Genomic DNA, 20886 nt, shown 5'->3' on the forward strand with positions numbered 1-20886 from the left:
ATGAAGGGTGCCTTCATCAGAAATAGTTTATCCCAAGTACTCTCTTTTGATGAGATTTGTAATCTTTTCATATAATATCAAATGTCTAATTTCTACCATTCCGTGCAATTGTTCAACTTGATTTTGTACATGGTTTTTTTGAAGTATTTGAATTGTTGGGTATGTTAAATTTAAGTTGACCACCACGGCACACCGCTCGTCCGACAGTGTCGACATGCACAGAACCTCGAACATGCAGCCACCCGTCGGCCAAGGGGCACATCTCGGTGATTTTTTTGCGAAACCGGGTGGCAGGGGGCGTACGGGGTCAACCGGACTACCAATGAGCAAGGCGGCATCCGATGGGGTCAGACGGGCAAAAAAGGCCCCTATACGCCACCCAAGGCCTTTTAAGTTTTTTTGCCCCATCCAACCTCGTTGGGTGTTGCCATGCTCATTGGTGGTCCGGTTGACCCTGTACATCCCCCGGTTGTCCTAGTGATAGATCTGCTCCCTGCGCGCCGTGGCGCACAAGGGCTTTTTTTCCCCGTCCGCCCCGTCGGGTGCCGCCGTGCTCCTTGGTGGTCCGGTTAACCCCGTACGCCTCCCCTTGCCGCCCTGTTTCACAATAAAATCATCGAGATGTGCGACGGGTGGCTGCATGTTCGAGGTTCTGTGTATGTGTTGCAGAAATGAAATCTATTGGACAACATGAATCGGAAAAAAAAACAAGTACCTAATGTTGACAGAAATCGTTCACAAAAACAATTATTATGTATTGATTTGGATATTACATCATGGTCGGGTTAGTTTTATTACGAATTACATCTGTGTGTATGGAGCAAATGGCTAACTTGACGCCAAGGGATTTTACAATTTCCTCTGGGTTTGTCAACCCTTGACCTAGGCTCAAGGCGCAGTGGGAGAGGACTGAGCCTGTGTGCTTGCCTGTAAAGGCATACAAAGCTGCCTCTCGGTCCACCAATATACGTTCGTGAGCATTTAGGGTGAGGGAATCTTCAGTGAGTATGGCACTTAATGCTTTGCACTTGAGCAACTCCACAGAACCATTCTTGGAGAACTCTATGTGAGCAACTCTAAGAATTGATGGCCCCAGGTGGCTCGGGTAGTGGGAGAGGACTGAGCCTGTGTGCTTGCTTGTAAAGGCGTACAAAGCTGCCTCTCGGTCCACCAATATACATTTGTGAGCATTTAGGGTGAGGGAATCTTCAGTGAGTATGCCACTTAATGCTTTGCACTTGAGTAGCTCCGCAGAACCATTCTTGGAGAACTCTAGTATCTGAGCAACTCTAAGAATCGATGGCCCCAGGTGGCTCGGGTAGTGCCAAAGCGAGCTATCCCTACCCATGGGCGCGCTGCATGAACCTCCAGTACGCATTGCGAACTTATCAACATGGTATGTCGTCTGCAAAGCATTTTAAATGACTCTAACACTTGTAGCAAGGAACAATAGACAATCTACCAGGTTAAGATTTGTTTACCTCGGTTTCCTCATTTGCAAGATCAATGCTAGATTGATCATCTCTATCAATCGCGATCAGTGGTTTGTGTGGACGAAAAGCGCTTTTCGGTACGCTTTCGTAGAATGAGGTACATGATTTGATATCCACAAGTGTACTTGCTACTGTTTGCACCAACTTCTGTTCGTTTTCATTGGGGAGAAAAGAGAGGCTTGCTGGGAGACCTTGATCTTCAAAGTCAATTTGAAAATTGACTTTCTCTTCCTTTCCACCGGGATCCTTCATACCCGCATAGATAGCAAGCACTGCGATCAACTTATCTTCTATGAGTCCCAATGTTTTGGCAATGTCGTCAAGGAACAGAAAGTGACGATTATCCACCACCACTGCATGCAAAGTGAGAATTTGGAGGTCTGGGACTTTTGCCAACACCTCATCTCCCTCTATCATCCGATCTTCCTCCGCAGTGGAGCTGGGATGTTGCAAGAGGACGAGTGCCATAGATGCTTCAGGCTGCTCATTAATCTCTTCGATAACTTCATTTGATTCCTCCACAATGGTCACATGTATTTTTTGGTTAACCTTTTCCTTTGATTTTCCCTTATCCATGCCCTCAAGCACAAGTAAGACCTGAACCATGTCCCAAGAAATGGCTTTGGTGCCTATACACTTTATACCCAAATCTATGAGATCATCCTCATCCTCAGTCTTGTAGTCATGTTCCGTGAGGCCTTTAATAAACCTCAACAAGTGAAAGCGAAAGTTTTTGTCGGCTGCATAGAGATGCTTGAGGAAATCCATTGGTAACCACGCTGTGTCAGATCCCTCAAAGATTATGGCATATTCTTCCATGTGCTGCGTCATGTAGTCAAGAAAGCTTCGAATGCCTCTACATGAAGGTTGGCAGTGGCCTGCACGTCAATTGTCCCCTCGAACACACTGAGTTGTTCATGTGCTCGATTTACAAGTCCTACCTTTTCTAATTGTGTGAGAAGTGCATCAGTAGACGTTGCCATGGTTTCGTTCCCGAAGAAGATGCGAAGAGAGCTTAGAGCTAGAGTTTTGTGAATGTGAGAAATGAAGTTTAAAACCTAGAAAGTTACTTATATATCGGAAGTTATTTTTTAAAAAACACTTAAAATTAATGTCAAAATAACTTAAAACTATAATTTTAAACAAAATCATGCGACAAAGCATTGAAAACATTTGTGCTGCACATCAAAGAAATTGCACGTTTCAATTGAAAACTTGAACAAGTTGAGAATAAATTAGTATGCACAAAAACGAGATTCAAAACACCGTATATATTATTTGGAGCAAAAATCCTATCAGTTACAAGCTTTTACAAAAATACATCGCGAAAACGGAATGTTCTCACACAGAAAACTCTTCTCTTTTCTGGAGCGAACAACCTTTTCATTGATTACAAAGAGAGATTACTTGGGCAAGGTATATTTGAGATTAAGATATTTGCGAAGGTGACTGAGGTGCCAGTCATTATTCACTGTAATGCGGTGCACTGCATCGTTGTGGAGGCGTATATGCAGGTCAACTGATTCTCTAGCAGCATCATCAGTCTAGTGCCTCCCATTGTCCCATCGTCAGCTTCAAACATGAATAAGCAATAGAAATCTTACAGACATCAAAAGCAACATACAAGGTAAAAATACTAAATAGACAACGGAAAAACTTGAAAGAGAAGTAAAATTACAATTTGTAGGAAACCTCGATGGAGCCACTGCTGTCTCTAGCTTCAGTTGTGAAGCAACATATACATGTTGTACCATTGCAAGTCTCTTGCCGTCTTGTGTTTTGCTTGAACTCCATAATTCTTCTCTTCCATTGGTGTGCTTGAGAAGTAGCGTGTCTCCTTGAGACCTTGTGTGCACCTCTTGAGTTGGGCTGTATTGTCACCCACATTATTCGTTTGAACTCCATCGTCACCCAATACCATTGTCGTCTTGTACATTGCTGCATGAAATGGAGTCAATTACACTCCTAGGTCGTCGAGTACCTGATGATGCCATCGGAAACAGTGGCACAACTTGTACACAAAGGTCTTCAAGGATGCCACTTACTGCTATACAGCTCCACTTGCTTGTTGGCTTAATGGGGAAGATAATGTTGTAAAGCTTGAGAGGGAAGTAGATCCTCTCTAGAGAGCTTAATGGAGAAGGACCAGGAAACCTGTTGAGGAAAGAAAGAGGGATCATTTAGCAGAAGGATATGTTGCAGATCTTCATCTTAAAGTAGAGGTGTTTAGTGAGGCCCATGGAGAAATGGAGAACTTTAGCTTGAGGAGAATGCAGTTAGCTTGAGGAGGGAAAAGAGGTTGAAACTTCTGCTGCGGAGCTTTTGGGAGGGAAAACTGAAAGGAAAGAAAGAGGAGCAACTTGCAAGGTGAAGTGAAGAGAAGTGAGAGATGGTACAATAGAGAGAGGGGGAGGTAATGATCAACACGTTTTTGAAGGGACTCCCTTTTAGGAGGGGGGGAAAAACTGGCAACCACTAGAGAGAGAAAGGATTGGTTTTTACTCAACTATTTAGAAAAAAGTTTAGTTTTCTGAATTTATAAGAGATTTTCTCTTTATATTTAATAAAAGAGTACAAGTTTGACCACTCACTTTTAGGCCCTGCCATACCTACCATTTCAGTCCACATAGCATCCACCCATTTGTCCCTTCCATAATCTCCTTTTTAATCCCATGGCAAATAAAGAGGCCCATTTAAACCCCATTTTCTTCTTAATGGGGATAGTCCCCGTATCTCATAAAATACTGGGCACCAACGTATGCAATGTTTATGTGTTTTTGGCTCTAAGACGCATAGCTGCATATCCGTTCCGTTGCTCTTGAGGTGCCGAAGTGTATCTACCTGTCTCTACTTGCAGTTGATGGAAGAAGGTCCGAAGCCATACTAAGACAAATGGAAGCCCGTGCGACAATGTGAATCCATGTATCTTAGCCGTAAAATGAAATCATCGTTAGTAATGTCAAGAAAATGTTTTTTGTGAAAAGCCATTTTCTTCCCCAACTCTTGAGGAGTGGTCATCCTTGTCTTTTTTGTTTCAAGTTGTGTGAGATCTTCTCTGATAATTTTTGAGATCTGAACACGTGAATTCTAGTGTGGTTGCGTCCAAGGAGTATTCAAAGGATGGCAATCTGTCTATAGTAAAGCCATGCAATTGAAACTAGGCCAACATATGTGCATACCAACATCTAGAGTGTCCTCCTATGGCTAGCAGTTGTAACATCTCAAGGGCCAAACTAGCATAGGAGCTCCCATAACCCATGTATGTAAGATACTGATCTAGTAAGTACAATTGGGAGCTAGCTCTCAATCCTGCTCGGACGACCTCATGTGGCATTGTGGCCTTACATCTGATCATCCTAGAGATCATAGTGACTAGTTCTCTCCATATCTTCCCATCCATCATACATGTGACTAAACCGACTAGGACGGTCTGGACTAGGTCCTCAAATCTGTACCGCATGCCATAATGTGGATGTCACCAATGTATCAAACAACCAAGGCTTAGTTTGAACTTTAAGGCTCTGGACGTGTTGTACTTCTTAGATTATCTGCTCCAACTATGCAAGGGTGCATATCCTTGTGTCAGTCTCAAAACTGCTGCCTCTCACATAGAGAAAGAGGGTCTTGTAAAAACGACTCCTAGATACATGCAGGACTCTACATACTCCACTATTTCCTGACCATAAGTAAACATACATTGGTGTTGATGCCTACACCCACTCTGCCGTGGCATAAAATATCATCACTTGGTTTTGCCAAGGTTCACATACAAATTTCTATTCTGTGCAAAACCTCCGGAGGTTGAGGAAATGGAAGAAATACTCGAAACGGAGCAGATCATTCATCATCAGGAGTGGCCACTCAAGTCCGAGAAGATTACACCGAACTATTCGGTAAAGTTCAAGGATTACTCTACTCTCGACGCTGAGTGGGTTACCAAGCAGGAATTAGCATCTCATCCCGAGATTTTGGAAGGATATGTACAAGCACTACAGTTGAGGACAATTGTTTTTGGACTATTTTTTTATTTTTTTGAGTTATATTTCTATTAATTGAAATTAGGATATTTAAAGGTGTGCACTTGAACCGTAAGGTTAGGAATTGTAGATCTATTGGAATTATTAAAAGCCAACAGGAACGGATAACTCTGATGTGTCATACGACGGGTGACATTAAGCATCGTGAAGGGGTTGCACCGTTAGTTCGGTAGGAGAGACCGGAAAACGGATATTCTTGATGCGTCACGTGATGGGTGACTGAAGCATCGAAAAGGAAATATTTCATTGGGCGGTAGGAAACTCGATGATGAAAAAAGAATACGCGAAAAGACGCAAGCATAAGAATAAAGATGCGTTTTGAAAAGCTTTTGCTAAAAAGCGGAATCTTTTTAAGTGTTTTTGAGAAAAGCAGATGCTTTCCGCAAGGAATCTGTGTTTGCATTGCATTTGTGCTTGAGAACTGATACAGGAACGCATGGAATGTGATTGTATAGCTGTTGAGTTTTGTCCATGTTCACATTTTTTTAAAACAAGTGACCGGCCGCCCACTTAAAAGTAAAGCCAGACTTCCAAAAAAAGACCAGCGTTGATGCCTTACGGCCGAAAAAAGAAGCATCGTGCGCTCTCTCTCTCTCTCTCTCTCTCTCTCTCTCTCTCTCTTCGCCAATTTTGCCGCTAGCCTCTCCCCCACTCTAGCAAGGCTCAAGAAAATCGAAAATCTCAACAAGTAAAATATCCCCCTCAACTTAATCCGAACCGGCTTGCCGAATTTGAAGAAGCTGAATCTTTTTCAAATCCAAATGAGCCGGATTTTTTCCCTTTCAATAAATATTCAAATATTTTTGTTGTGAATAGAAGCCGACTTCTAAATTAAAATTAAGTTTTAACGTATTTCCTTCAGACCTTCAAACCACTACTACGTTTACTCATTATTGTAACTTAACGTTTAAGATTAGTTTATAGTTTTAAATATCCAACCAAAAGATTGACAAAGCTAAAAAAAACTATCAAAGAGTGACAATCAATATGCTAATAAAGAACAAAGGTAACCTGTCGTAATAAATCAAGCACTTTTGAGCACAAAGTAGAACTTAAATTAATTGGTATAAACGAGAGAGTAGGGGGATCGATCCCATAACCATCGATGATGATGGCTACGCCAAACTCTCTTCGGAGAGGAGAGGAGTAAATACTCTCAGCCAAGACCAATGGTAGATTGTATTTACTTCTCTTCTCCCCTTTGAGAATTAGTAAGGTAGATGAAAAAGAAAAAATAAAAACTAACAAATAAAAGCAGTAGATAGGTATACCTTGTTTATTGTAAAATTAAGCTGCATATACCTTGTGATGTAAAGAGACGTTGATGCGCCTTAGTACCCCATAACACGATGCTCTCCTCAACTCTATTTCAATCAACTTTGAAGGACCTATGTTGATCTTCAAAAGTGCATCCGAGGATTGTAACTCCATACCGTTCCGCAATTTCGTCTTAATCTTTGTCCATGCGCTAAATCCTCTCACATATAGCATTAGATGAGCATTGCACTAAAGCAATTTGACAAACAGTCAAAATATTGGGATACGAGTCTCTCCATGTTGCATTGCAAGCAATTGCAGTTGCAACATCTGGAAGAATAAAACGTACCCGACTAATAGCAGCCCGTTGCTTGAAACTACGAAATTCATTGATAAAATCATCCTCATCAATCAAAGCAGCAGAATTTATAATCTCTAAAGACTTCATTTTACCATAAAAGGAAGCTATTGCTTGTCTCTGATTTACCATATTTCTCTAATATTGGATGTTGTGCTGGAACTAAAATACCGAGCTTACCCAAAATGGAATTGTCAAACTGTTCTTGAAGAGGGACAATAAACTTCTTCGAAAAAGAAACGTGAAACTCTAAAGCACTTATTAGATCGATGCCAAATATATCTCTCTCTCTATCCCAATGTCAAAAAACTTTTTGCGACGAATAGCTCCTCGCAAGTAAAACAAAAAACCTTTATCTGGGCCATATTCTCGCAAAAACTTATAACCACTTGCATCAAGAATAAGTTCATTCTCATCAACATCAGGAGGATCAATGTAATACTCTTGAATTAAATTGATCTCTTTTTGAATGATCGCAGACACAGTAGTAACATCTACAAATGGTTTTTGAAATAACTTACTGACTATAGACATACCTTTTAGAATGTTTGCTAAGAAAAAAAGACAATAAATGTTTTCAAACTTAGAAAGATTAGCAAAAAGAGTTGAAGCTTTTTCTTTTGTCTCCAATAGAATGGCATCAAGAGAAGAACATACCTTGCCTATTGCGGATGCACAACTTAGCCACCTGACATCAAATGTGTGCTCTAGTCTCGAGATCGGGCATGTCAATTATTTTAAGTAATCCTTAACTCGTCAAGCCTCTTGTTAGAGTGATTAAAATATGTGGCAATCGAATTAACAAGCTTCTCTAATATTATTGCAATCTCAGAATTCTTTGCAACAGAAGACGCAGCCAAAGCTGTCCTATGAGCAACACAATAAATAGTAATTAGAAATAAATTCATATATTTTTTTAAAAGCGTTGAAACACCATTCTCGGACACTGTCATGGTCGAACATCTATCCGAACCAAAAGCGATTAGCTTTGAAAGATCAAAATCATTTTTTTTCAACTCATCAAGAATGCCATTAAAGATAGACTTGGTAGTTTCATCACTAACACGAACTATGCCATAAAAGCTATAGGTGGGAATGCAATCATCAATGAGGTAGGACAAATAGATAATCAAGTGTCCATGCTTACTAATATCATTAGACTCATCAATCAAAACACCAAAGAAAAGATTTCGAAACACTTTTTTCAAAGTGGAGTTCATGAGACACTTACCAATACAATAAGTCATCTCCACACAAGCCTTGTCGTCAGTGTACAAGGATGTGGAAAATGACACTCGACAATCTTGCAAAAGAGAAGTCATGTTAGTAAATCAAGAAAATGCTTAATTTTTCTTTTGCCATATGATAGGCAACCCTAAAGAGAGTAAAGAGAGCTTCGTCTTTGAAGTTCTCCGCTCTCTTCATGCTGTTTTGAAAGCTTTCCTTTCCTTCTACGAGGAAAGCATCCATTGCATTCACATGACAGTCAGTTCAGCAATGAGCTTTCTTAAAATTAACTGAACCATCCCTTGAATAGGCACTATGATGATGATGGTATTTTAAATAAAACTTACAATACAATTTAGCTTCTTCTTCGTTGTATATTAGTCAATCAGACTTTTGCAACCAGTCATCTTGGAAAGCAGCACGTACCTCAATCCTTCTTTCCAATTCTAACCTATTCGCTAAAGACAATGAAGAAATTTCATTGGTACAAACTGTCTTTAGTAAGTTAGATGGATCTCCTTTCGTTTTCTTGGAGTTTATCTTAGAAGGTCCAAGCCCTGCCCATTGAAGAAGCGTACCTTGTCATTTCTTATTACCTTTTTCATCCCCTTTAATACCCTTTTGGAAATCATTTAAGTCCATTAGGCTATAATAACCATATCAACATAACAAAATAGTTTAGGTTTACAAACGCCTAAATTTCTAAGCAAGAGGATTTTCAAATTTCGATTGCATAAAAATAATATGTAAAAGCAAGCGACAAAAGCAGAGACATATTTACTAGACTTACCAGATCAAGAATCAAGGTGGATTGGTCTCTTTCTGTCTTTTCTTTGAAGGTTGGAAAGGCAATTCGTAATGGACACGATACTTTGTCCTGAGCCCTGCTCTAGGGCCGTACGGCGTACACGCCCTTCTATCGCAACCGCAGCCTGTCCTTGTCTCAATGCCAATGAGTACAACTTAGAAGCCTGTGGAGTTCGAGCTCTTGAGTCTCTTATTTTCCAAAACAGCAACACCTTGCAAGCCTTGGCCTTCAAACATCAAGGCCCAACCCTTGACTCTCGAGCCGTGGCCCTCAATACTCATGAAAACCTGGCCGTTGCAGCCTGACTCTCGAGCCTCAATACTCGCAACCAAGAAAAGCTGGCCACTCAGTCTGCGCAACACAAGGCTCCGAGGCTTGGGTTCAAACTTCAAGCCAAAGCGGAATCCCGATTGAATTTCAAGACTGCGCAACGCGACTTGCTATGTGCCGCATGCGCGAGAGAGAGAGAGACAGCAAGAAAAGCCTAAACGCAATCTCTCGATAATCAAGTGAAGTTTAGGCAGCTTTAGGGTACACTCATCATAGTGCCTATTCAACAGATTTAGTGAAGTTTTGTTTAAAATACCCTCATCATCATAGTGCCTATTCAATAGATGGTTCAGTTAATTTTATGGTTAGCAACTTAAAAGCTCATTGCCGAATTGACTATCATGTGAATGCAATGGATGCTTTTCTCGTAAAAGGAAAAGAAAGCATTCAAAACAGCATGAAGAGGGCGGAGAACTTTAAAGACCAGGCTCTCTTTACTCTCTTTAGGGTTGCCTATCATATGGCAAAAGAAAAATTAAGCATTTTTTGGATTTACTTACATGTCTTTTCTTTTGCAAGATTGTCGAGTGTCATATTCCACATCCTTGTACAATGACGACAAGACTTGTGTGGAGATGGCTTATTGTATTGGTAAGTGTCTCATGAACTCCACTTTGAAAAAAGTGTCTCGAAGTCTTTTCTTTGGTGTTTTGATTGATGAGTCTAATGATATTAATAAGCATGGACACTTGATTATCTATTTGTCTTACCTCATTGATGATTGCATTCCGACCTATAGCTTTTATGGCATAGTTCGTGTTAGTGATGGAATTGCCAAGTCTATCTTTAATGCCGTTCTTGATGAGTTGAAATAAAATGATTTTGATCTTTCAAAGCTAATCGCTTTTGGTTCGGATAGATGTTCGACCATGACAGGGTTCGAGAATGGTGTTTCAACGTCGTAAAAAAAACATATGAATCCATTTCTAACATCTATTTATTGTGTTGCTCATAGGACACCTTGTTGTGTCTTTTGTTGCAAAGAATCTTGAGATTGCAATAACATTAGAGAAGCTTGTTAATTCGATTGCCACATATTTTAATCACTCTAACAAGAGGCTTGACGAGTTAAGGATTACTCAAAATAATTGGCATGGCCGATCTTGAGATTAGAGCACACATTTGATGTTAGGTGGCTAAGTCGTGCATCCGCAATAGGCAAGGTATGTTCTTCTCTTGATGCCATTCTATTGAAGACAAAAGAAAAAGCTTCAACTTTTTTTGCTGATCTTTCTAAGTTTGAAAACATTTACTGTCTTTTTTTCTTAGCAGACATTCTAAAAGGTATGTCTATAGTCAGTAAGTTATTTCAAAAACCATTTGTAGATGTTACTATTGTGTATGCGATCATTCAAAAAGAGATCAATTTAATTCAGGAGTATTACATTGATCCTCCTGATGTTGATGAGAATGAACTTATTCTTGATGCAAGTGGTTATATGTTTTTGCGAGAATATGGCCCAGATAAAGGTTTTTTGTTTTACTTACGAGGAGCTATTCGTGGCAAAAAGTTTTTTGACATTAGGATAGAGAGATATATTTGGCATCGATCTAATACGTGCTTTAGAGTTTCACGTTTCTTTTTCGAAGAAGTTTATTGCTTCTCTTTAAGAACGGTTTGACAATTCCATTTTGGGTAAGCTCGGTATTTTAGTTCCAGCACAACGTCCAGTATTAGAGAAAGCTCTACGAGATTATGGTAAATCAGAGACAAGCAATAGCTTCCAAAATCGGGCTGCTATTAGTCGGGTATGTTTTATTCTTCCGGATGTTGTAGCTGCAATTGCTTGCAATGCAACATGGAGAGACTCGTATCCCAATATTTTGACTGTTTGTCAGATTACTTTAGTGCAATGCTCATCTAATGCTATATGTGAGAGAGGATTTAGCGCATGGACAAGGATTAAGACGAAATTGCGAAACGATATGGATTTACAATCCTTGGATGCAGTTTTGAAGATCAATATAGAAGGTCCTTCAAAGTTGACTGAAATAGAGTTGGAGGAGAGCATCGTGTTATGGGATGCTAAGGCGCATCGACGTCTCTTCTCATCACAAGGTATATGCAGCTTGATTTTACAATAAACAAGGTATGCCTATGTACTGCTTTTATTTGTTAGTTTTTATTATTTCTTTTTCATCTATCTTACTAATTCCCAAAGGGAAGAAGAGAAATAAATACAATCTACCATTGGTCTTGGCTGAGATTATTTACTCCTCTCCTCCCCAAAGAGAGCTTGACGTAGCTATCATCATCGATGGTAATGGGGTTTGATCCCCTTACTCTCTTGTTTATGCCAATTAATTTAAGTTTTACTTTGTGCACAAAAGTGCTTGATTTATTACGACAGGTTATCTTTGTTCTTTATTTTTTCGTTGATTGTCATTCTTTGATAGTTTTTTTTAGCTTTGTCAATCTTTTGGTTGGATATTTAATATTGTAAACTAGTCTTAAACATTGAGTTACAATAATGAGTAAATGTAGTAGTGGTTTGAAGGTGTGAAGGAAATATGTTTAAACTTAGTTTTAATTAGAAGTCGGCTTCTGTTTACAATAAAAATATTTGAAAATTTTTTGAAAGGGAAAAAATCCGGCTCATTTGGGTTCAAAAAAGATTCAGCTTCTTTAAATTCGGCAAATCCGGTTCGGATTAGGTTGAGGGGGATATTTTACTTGTTGAGATTTTCGATTTTCTCAGGCCTTGCCTCCTCCCTTGACTTTGAGACGGCCCTATGGCAATTTGAGCAAGCTTTGGATAAAGCAAACATATCTTTTCCCGAGCTTTGTACTCCAACACTACATCTTGCGTCTATTGCGGCCGGCACCGCACCCGTTACTCTTGCTGAGTGCGGGTGCCTATAAAAGCGACCCTCTCTCTCTCTCTCTCTCTCAGATTTGCTAGCGCTAGCAGTAGAGAGCACGTTCGGCGGGACTTTGCAAGTGATCAATGGAATAACTTTGTGTCTACAAATGGAGCACATGGCTCTATAGCTCTAGAGTTTCCCACAAGCAACTATCAAAAAGCATCCGCGACTTCACAATTGTGTTGTTAACATCATTGCGTAGGAAAAAGCTGATTCCTCTCGATGCAACCAGTTGCCATGTCATCCATGATTCCATGCCCTCTGCTGCCGCCTGACACTTGTGAAGCCATCACATAGCCAACTGGTGAGAGGAGCATCAATCACAATCAGGAAACTTTGGTGAGAAGGTACGTCAGAAAGAGGAGGGAAAGGGGCGGAAGCGGGAGGTGGGGTAGCCGGAGTAAACTAGGCAGTGAAGCAAAGGAGATCTTTAGTTAGTGTCACGGGGACGTGGCAATTGCTAACTTGAGTTGTTGGTTTCTTTCCGATGATTTTTGTTTAATTTTTGGGACTCTCTTTTTGAAGTTGCAAATGACCGGACAGTGCGTGGCCAGTGTGAGACAGCCAACTGTTGAGAGTTTCACCCACAATTGGGAAGGACAGGTCGCCACAAGTTGGTCCGGTCAATCGGCACTCGAATCCGAGCAGTAAAAGGGTGTCTAGGCTCAGTTTCAAGTCATTTAGGCCCCTCGCTACACTTATAAGTTGGTGGGTACTAGGGAATTAACTCAAAAGAGGCATAAGGGACACATGGCGGCTCCTGGCTGATTGCCAGAAGCATCAGCAAGAGGGGGCGCCCATTTCAAGAGGGAGGGCTGATTTTCACTCATTAAGTGCTACACAGTGTGTGTGTGGGTAGTGGGTGCAGGTGCTCACAACTTTAATGGAAAGCTTGCCTTCTCCCTTGCTCTATGTAGCGCGACGATTTGCTCTCGCGCATCTCTTTCTCCCCTTTGCACATATGGTAATGCCTCACTCGTTGAGCTTCTTAGATGACCATGCACAATATTGGAGGTTTTATGCGCGTTTGCCAAGGCAAGAGCCTTCTATACAGGAACTGGATTAGCTAATTGCTAATCCCCTTCAGGTACGCACAATTCCATCGCGAAGGAATGTGAAAACGGAGAGTTTCCTTGCGTGAAAACTCGTCCGATTTGAAAGGGAACTGTCCCATTGTGTGCGGGAGCACCTCAGACACGCGCAGGCGTGCTCGCTCCGCTCGAAACGGTCAAAAACAGAGAATTACAGCCTACTGTGTTTTTCTGCAGGTTTAGGGTTTCGCACCTAAACTGCAGGAAATTGCTAGGGGAGCCTCGGAAAGGCCTTTGGATGCGTGTATAGGGCAGTAGGCACCTAATAGTGGCAAAACAGAAAATTACATCATTTTGAAATTGACTTGTAGCTCACTGGAAAGCTTCCATACCGCAAGGAAAAGTGTCCTTGACGTGTACTTTTGACCTACAGGGATATTTGCGCCATTATGCTCGCGAAATTGGGTCAAAAACCTGCAATTGCAGCCATGAATAGGTTTGGATAGCTTGGTGAGGGTGGAAGCGTTCGGATCGTTTATTTGTCAGGGGAGCCTCGGGAAAGCTTGGGTGCTTGTACAGGACGATTTAGAGAGATTTCCCGCGAGGAATCTCGTTTAATTCAAGGGGCAAGTGACCCTACAGGTGCGAGAGCTTGAGGGTTACCCAGAAAAGTGATCGGCACGTAGATCGGAGCGTAAAACAGAGAATTCAGCGAGCTGCAATTTCTCGCCAGGTTTTGCCGAAATCGGGTTAGAGTAGAGGAATTTTAGCCCGATAAAAGTGGGACAGCTTGTAGAAGTTTACAGGTTTTTCTTAAGTTTAATAAGAATAAAGAAATACCGAAAGGGGCGCCAGTCTTTGGGGCCAACAGGTTGTCGTTGTCTGCTTGGTAGCGCTCTAGCTACCAGGCCGTCGTTTGTCTTGAAGCGTTGAATTCTAGTCACAGGCTTATTCGTGAAGTTCCTTTGTGTCGTAAAGTTAAAGTAAAGTTTCGGGTGAAAGCCTAAGTCCACCACCCTACAGGCCGGTTTCAGTTAGTCAAAGCTATGGTTCAAGCTGTTTTCACTTGACAAGAAAAGGAGGAGGAGAAAAAAGGGTCGAAGGGAGAGGGGGAGCGGGTGCAAAGGAGAAGATAATGAACAAGGGGAGACCTTTAGTTAGTGTCGTTCAGTCAGAATTCTAGCCTACTATGTCAAACAAAGAGCGTACTACATATAACTAACAGAGAGACTCGTACTTTTTACACTGTTGCTTACACTATTCAGCACCAAAATTGTCCCAACATTTTTCAAGGCTTTTCTGTTTATGAAACAGGATTCAATAGTGTGAGCTGCTTCTTATGTCTCTTCTTTGCAGTGGGCATGCAGTTGCTGGAGGCTGTATGATGGCACTTGCTCATGATTTCCGGTACATGCGAAGCGACAGAGGGTTTATAATGTTGAATGAGGTATGGATTATGAATTTTAAATGATGTGCTTACAACTGATTTCATGTTGCTGCATTTTTTTGAGCGAATCCTTGGTGAGTGGCGAGACAATTGGCAATGGGACATAATGCTCGCGGTCGGATATTGTTCTTGAAGCTCATTCTTTTTTACTGCTTTCACTAAATGGACTATTTCTTTCAAAAAGATTGGCCATGGAACATTATATCTGTCCTGCCCAACCATCATGCACACAGTGGCTGTTCTGGTTATAAACAAGCAAAAAATCACATGCGAAACAGCGCTTGGGGTCCCCCCCCCTACTGTCTTCTTACAAGCTAAACAAAGCATTTAAGATAGAGGAGCTAGTGCTAGCATGCCTACTGCTGATTAGGGTTTTGCTAGAGTGTCTCTGCCCCTTTCTCTGCAGCCTGCGAGGTCATGAAGCCGGAGTGCTTGCAGATGGTGCTGCGGCAGGGTGGGGTGGTGGCGTAGCTGACTGGGGTTGTATTTGTGTAGGTGCTGGAAGGCGGTTTCCTCTGGTGGGAGGTTCTGGGCGTTTCTACCCTCTTCGCCTGCAACCTCCTCTCCAAGCTCTACGAAGAGCTGAAACAAAGGCCTTCATGAAGGTCACTGCTGTGGATGGGGTGTTGGTGCCAACTGAGGAAGGGAACTTTGGTGACAGCATCGATCCCATTCGTGGCATCCTTGGGCCCTCCTGCCTCGCGATTCGAAGGTGCTTGGCTTACCTAAACAGCCTGGTCTCTGTGAACATCCTCTTTGGAAGGTAGTTGTTCTCTCATGTTGTTGCTCTGCTTCGATATGATGGTCTTGGGGTCATGTACGTCTCAGGGGGTGATGGACCCATGAGGGGATGGCTTGCATGCCTTTTGTCCGAGATGGTTGTATGCAGCTTGAGGTGATTGTTTATGGTCAATGCTGTATGGGTTATGGGATTCCATATAAAAAGCCTCGTCGTATGGACTTAGTGCGCTTTTAAGTACTCGTTGAGAGAGTGTGTCATCCATCGAGCATGGTGGTGGTGTAATTTTTTTTGCTATTATGCTAATCTATACTATCTCCACTCACATTTGTGAGTATGGGTTTGAAAAAAAGGATAGAGGAGCGAAGGGTCCCCTCCCTTCCCAAAACAGTAGGGCCTCTATATCGGCATCCAAATAAAGGGCCCTCTTAAATGTGGTGTGTCCTTTCAAATTTTCCTCATGCACTTCTGTAGTAAACATCTAAACAATGCTATAGCAACTGTCTCTGAAGAGTTCAAGGTTTGTTTGAAGTTTGGTTCATATAAGAAAGCACACTCAAGTTTTATGTGAAATTTTCAAGGTAGAAATCAAGCTTCCTTTAACTCCTGGTATGAATGCAATCATCAAGAGCAAGCTCCCAGTGCCAACCTACCATGAAGCAGTGCTAACGGCGTAAGTTATCTCAAGTTATTGCGCTTTCATTCAATTTCTGTGCATTTTATGTATTAATTGATTTAATTTTTGGTCTTCTTGAACCAGTCATCGGTATGTAGGGAAGACTGCAGCCGTTGCAGGAATAATACATGGGGCGTGCTCTGATGTAGACTCCACCCGGGAAACAGCTATCAAGAAAGGTAAAAATTTGACGTCGGGACAATGCAATTTGTTTTGCTATGCAACCAACAGCTATACAGAAAATCAATTTTCTGTCAACAATGGAAATGCTCTTTATGATTTAACATCTTTGTTGGGTACCGCAGCATCTGAATTAGCTTCCAGAAATTATGATCGCGGTGTCTACAGAGCATTAAAGGTATATTCATTGAAACAAAGTTTGAAGGCTTAAGTCTACTGCAGTGATTATGACTTAAGTGCTCAATGCACCGCGAGTCACTGTCCTGAGTCCTTGTGCACAATCCGGATGATCGTGTGTGTAGGAAGAAGTGTTCAAGTGGGAAGCTCGGGAACTCTTGCATGGAAGTCTAGAAGGAGTGCCAGAAAGCCTTGCACGTGCATCCAGACTTTGATGAATTCATTCGATTGTCTACTAAACCGTTCATGTGACATAATGGAGCTTGCAAGAAGAGGCTTTGAATGAACGGCGTTACGAATTGGATGAAAACTATCTAGTAGAGCTTTACCCATTCATAATGAGAACTGCAGTGTGTTTAGTATATGTGATCAAGATGTGCAAATGTGTGTAATCTGACCATTCTCTTCTTAGGACGTTCAAATTCTTCTTCTTCTTTTTCTTCTTCTCTCTCTCTCTCTATCTCTCTCTCTCTCTCTCTCTCTCTCTCTCTCTCGTCTTTGAAGTCTCTTGGATAGTTTCCTACGACATTAAAATCCTCTTCTTCTCGTGTGTGGGTGTGCGTGTATGTGTGTGTGTGTTGTATGTGTGGAGGATCCATGCGCGTCGCTCTCATCAGTTCATGGCGTGTATGTGCGTGTGTGTGTGAGAGAGTGTCTGTGTGTGTGTGAGAGAGAGGTGTGTGGTGTGGGTGAGTGAGAGAGAGGCGCGAACCGTGCTGATCCTTTGCGCGAGATTTCTGTTGCCAGCAAGCTTTTCTGCAGAGCCTTCAGTCGCCGTGGAGCGACCCTCCTCAGCCTGTGCACGTGTTGCCCTCTGTTGTTTGCCTGTGTTACCTGCAGATTTGCAGCCATCTGTTAGTTTGCATTTCACGTCCCTGTTTTGCAGGTTTTGCGCACCAGCTAGAGTGTGTATCTGTGTGTGTTGGATGTCAGCTGCTCTGGTCGCAGTTTTTCATCATCAGTGTGCAGGTTTTAGATACCGCAGAGTTCTGCTTTGGTGATTTTCTGTAGGGTTTTGGGTCTCTGAAGACTTTCTGTCAGCTTTAGTGGTACATGTTTTGTTCAAAATTCTGTAGAGCAGAGTCCTTTTATAGAGAACGACTGATAAAATAAAAAACAAAAACAGAGTGTTCCTCTTGTGGAGTTGAAGCTGTGATTTTTAATCAAAGTAGACTTTTGTATGTACAGAGGGCGGGCTTTCGTTGGTCATGGCAGAAGAGGCTATGTATAAGCGTAGGAAACAGGTTGACCTTCCTCCCAAATATCATTAAAAAGTGTTTGTCGGAGGATTTTGCGGATGCTTGGGAAGGTTAACAACCCGCTACTGAAGTGGTTATTCTGGTTCAGCAATTGATGGACCCGGTTGCACATTATGCGTTGAATGCCATTATTTTGTTTTTCCTCGGCAAGATGCCATCAACACAAGATGTAGGTTAATGGGTTGACCTTCTATTGAAAAGACAAGCAATTCAAGGGATGTATTTTGGTATACACCCCCCCCCCCCAAAAAGACTCACGAAGCCTACAAAACCTCATGTTTTGCCCGTCTTAAGGAATTATGTACTTGCTTTGGATCGAAGAGGTGGTGGAACCTCTGCATTTGCATCCCATGATCATAAGTTGCTAGTTGTAGCGTAGGATAGAGTGGTTCATTCATACAAAGACGCTTTGCTTGTGTCGACATCTGCGTCGTTGTCTATGTATCATAATCCCCTACAAGGAGTGCATATAGAATCTGCTATATTGAATGTTAGTATGGAGGCGGATGTGCTTATGCTTGATGATTGTGCCTTGTGGTTCTTTTGTAAATATTGTGCATATGCATTCTCCCCTTAGATGTTTTACGTATAATGTGCGTGGATTGTGCAACCATGACAAGTGGAAGCTGATCTAACACTGTACATACAAATAAATCAGATATAGTGGTATTACATGAGCATAATCAACATGACTTTGTTGGTCAATCATCGTATTATGCAAGATTTTGGATTCCTTATGTTGGTACTGGCTCTTTTTTGGGAGTTTTAATGATGGTGCGTCATTAATTGCAGTCGATTTTGGCCCATAATGATGCGGCGGGACGTTGGATGGTTCGTGATACATGCACCGGTTGAGAGATAAGAGTACAGGAAGATAAGGTGACTACTCAAGCTTTGGAAAGTCTTGTAGATACTAGACGACTTACTCAGTCGGAACAAGACAAATCATGTGCAGCTAAAGCCTCTTTAATGCATAATAATAGAAGGAAACTTGAAAAATGGATAGTTAGATCAAGACAATACGCTTTTATGGATAAAGGTTGTTCATCGAAGCACTTATTTAAGCATTTGCACCATTCCAAGTTATCCTTGTCTATAAAAAAAGGTTTAAGATCGATAGCAGGCAATGGACGGCCAATAAAAGTCAATTGGTTGATTTCATGGTGGATCATTTTCAACGGGTTTTTGCTAAGCCCGAGGCTCTTCAAGTGAGGTTTTGCAAGCCAAACAACTACTACTGTCCTATATGCATCCTATATTGACAATGAATGATGCAACTACCCTTGAGGCTAGTTTTACTGAGGCTGAGCTGCATGACAGTTTTTTGCATCTTGGCCATTGGAAATCCCCTGGATGGGACGGTCTTACAGTTAAATTTTTCGTTCGCTTTTGGGAGTCCCTTAAGCAAGAAAACATTATGTAAATACTTCTCGCATTGGCATCCGATCACGCTTATGCCAATGGTTTACAAATTGTTGTAAAAAATGATAGCTTCTCGTATTAACGATCATCTGTTCTCAGGCATACATCTTGCTCAACATGGATTCACTCCTCGCCGGCAAATTCTGGATAATATTGCTAATGCTTTCGTTGGGATTGAGTATGCAAAATATACTAGACATGATGTACTTGTCATGCAGGTCGATATAGAGAAAGCATTTGACACTATTCATTGGGACTTCATTGCTTAGATTATGACGGCTTTGGGCTTTGGTTCCAGAATGTGTCGAGTGGTCCACTTCCTATATGAGAATAGTCAATCTGTTGGAAATCTTAATGGTGAGCTGACTCGCTTATGGGATCTTGGTAGATCGGTTAGGCAAGCTTGCCCTTTGAGTGCTATGTTGTATGCTATTGCTACGTACCCTCTATTGTTGTATTTGGACTCCTCAACCGCGTTCGGGCGTTTACATGGATTGGAACTGCTATCTCGAGATCATTTTGTGGCGCAAGCATATGCGGATGACTCCATGTTTTGGCCTAGAAATACACCTGAGAATGTTCAATGCATCATGGAAGCACTGCATCTTTATGGACTTGACTGCAGGTCTGCAAGTGAACTTTCGAAAATCTAAATTGTTGTCGATGCATCAAATGGATTGGCACTCATTATTATGGCGAGGTGAGATAGTAAAGCCTGATCAAATTGTGAGACATCTTGGATATCCGATGTCTTGGTCAGTTAACAATGTAAAATTATTGGACTGGGTTGAGCACAAATTTCCAAATTACACTATTGAAAATTGTCCACTTGGCCGTTGCATGTAAGACTCAGTATAGTACAGTCCATATTGGTGGCGTACATGCAATTTTTTCTGCCTATGTTGTATTGGCCACCTCGTCGTCTTCGCGCCTTGATGTCTTGGATACTGGAGCACTTTTGGTCTACTTCCTCTCAAAAAAAGGGTTCGTGTTTGCTTGCGATGGATAAGTTATGTACTTCGAAGCGTTGTGGTGGTCTGAATATTCTGCATTTGGGTTCTCATGTTATAGTAAGAAAGGCCATTTTGTTAGTGTTGGTTGAGCAAAAACAGCCTTGAACGCAAATGTTTGCATTTTTGTGCTCTCATGCAGTTTCTACACCAGCTTTTGGCCATTGGCAGCCGTCGTACTGAGATGTGGTTTTTGGTAAATTTGAGGCTACGATACCTGGATGTCTTTTTGCTTCCAGTCTTGTAGCGGATTGGAAATTAGTCACATGGGAATTGTTGTGGCATGGTAGAGATGATGCATGTGGCAACTCGCTTCGATTAGAAAGTTTACATTGGAGTCGGGTTTTTGATCAAACTCTTGTTCAACGCTCTCCTAGACAGGCTTACTTTCTGTCACAAAAAGGTACTGGCAGCATAATTGATGTGATGGATGATGATGGACAGGTACTCTCATTCAGACAGGCTGCTCTTATCTTTGGGCTTGGGATGCACTATAGGCGCATGTGGGACAATATTAAAAATCTGCTTGACTCCATATCTCCTGTTCCACTGTTGGTTGTGGAAAACCGA

At 41.6% G+C, this 20886-nt stretch overlaps 1 protein-coding gene and 2 pseudogenes across 2 annotated transcripts in view; 2 read left to right on the top strand and 1 right to left on the bottom strand.

The window, feature by feature from the left end:
* LOC147433649 (enoyl-CoA delta isomerase 1, peroxisomal-like) overlaps positions 1 to 19410 on the top strand; it is a 60729-nt gene extending 41319 nt beyond the window's left edge. Inside the window, exons 6-10 of one of the 2 annotated variants that reach the window (XM_086490310.1) lie at positions 14763 to 14853; positions 16174 to 16265; positions 16353 to 16447; positions 16574 to 16626; positions 18677 to 19410. In XM_086490310.1, the coding sequence (XP_086346436.1) occupies positions 14763 to 14853; positions 16174 to 16265; positions 16353 to 16447; positions 16574 to 16626; positions 18677 to 18739 (394 nt within the window). In that variant the 3' untranslated portion in view covers positions 18740 to 19410. Of the gene's footprint in view, positions 1 to 14762; positions 14854 to 16173; positions 16266 to 16352; positions 16448 to 16573; positions 16627 to 16750; positions 17060 to 18676 lie in introns of those variants that run through there. The other variant, XM_086490309.1, reaches the window with a different exon arrangement.
* LOC147433651 (uncharacterized) lies at positions 7237 to 8669 on the bottom strand (annotated as a pseudogene).
* LOC147433652 (uncharacterized) lies at positions 9954 to 12002 on the top strand (annotated as a pseudogene).
* Positions 19411 to 20886: the final 1476 nt, after the last annotated feature.

This window comes from Adiantum capillus-veneris, chromosome 19 (assembly GCF_014529385.1).
Source record: "Adiantum capillus-veneris isolate H3 chromosome 19, ASM1452938v2, whole genome shotgun sequence".
NCBI lineage: Eukaryota > Viridiplantae > Streptophyta > Polypodiopsida > Polypodiales > Pteridaceae > Adiantum > Adiantum capillus-veneris.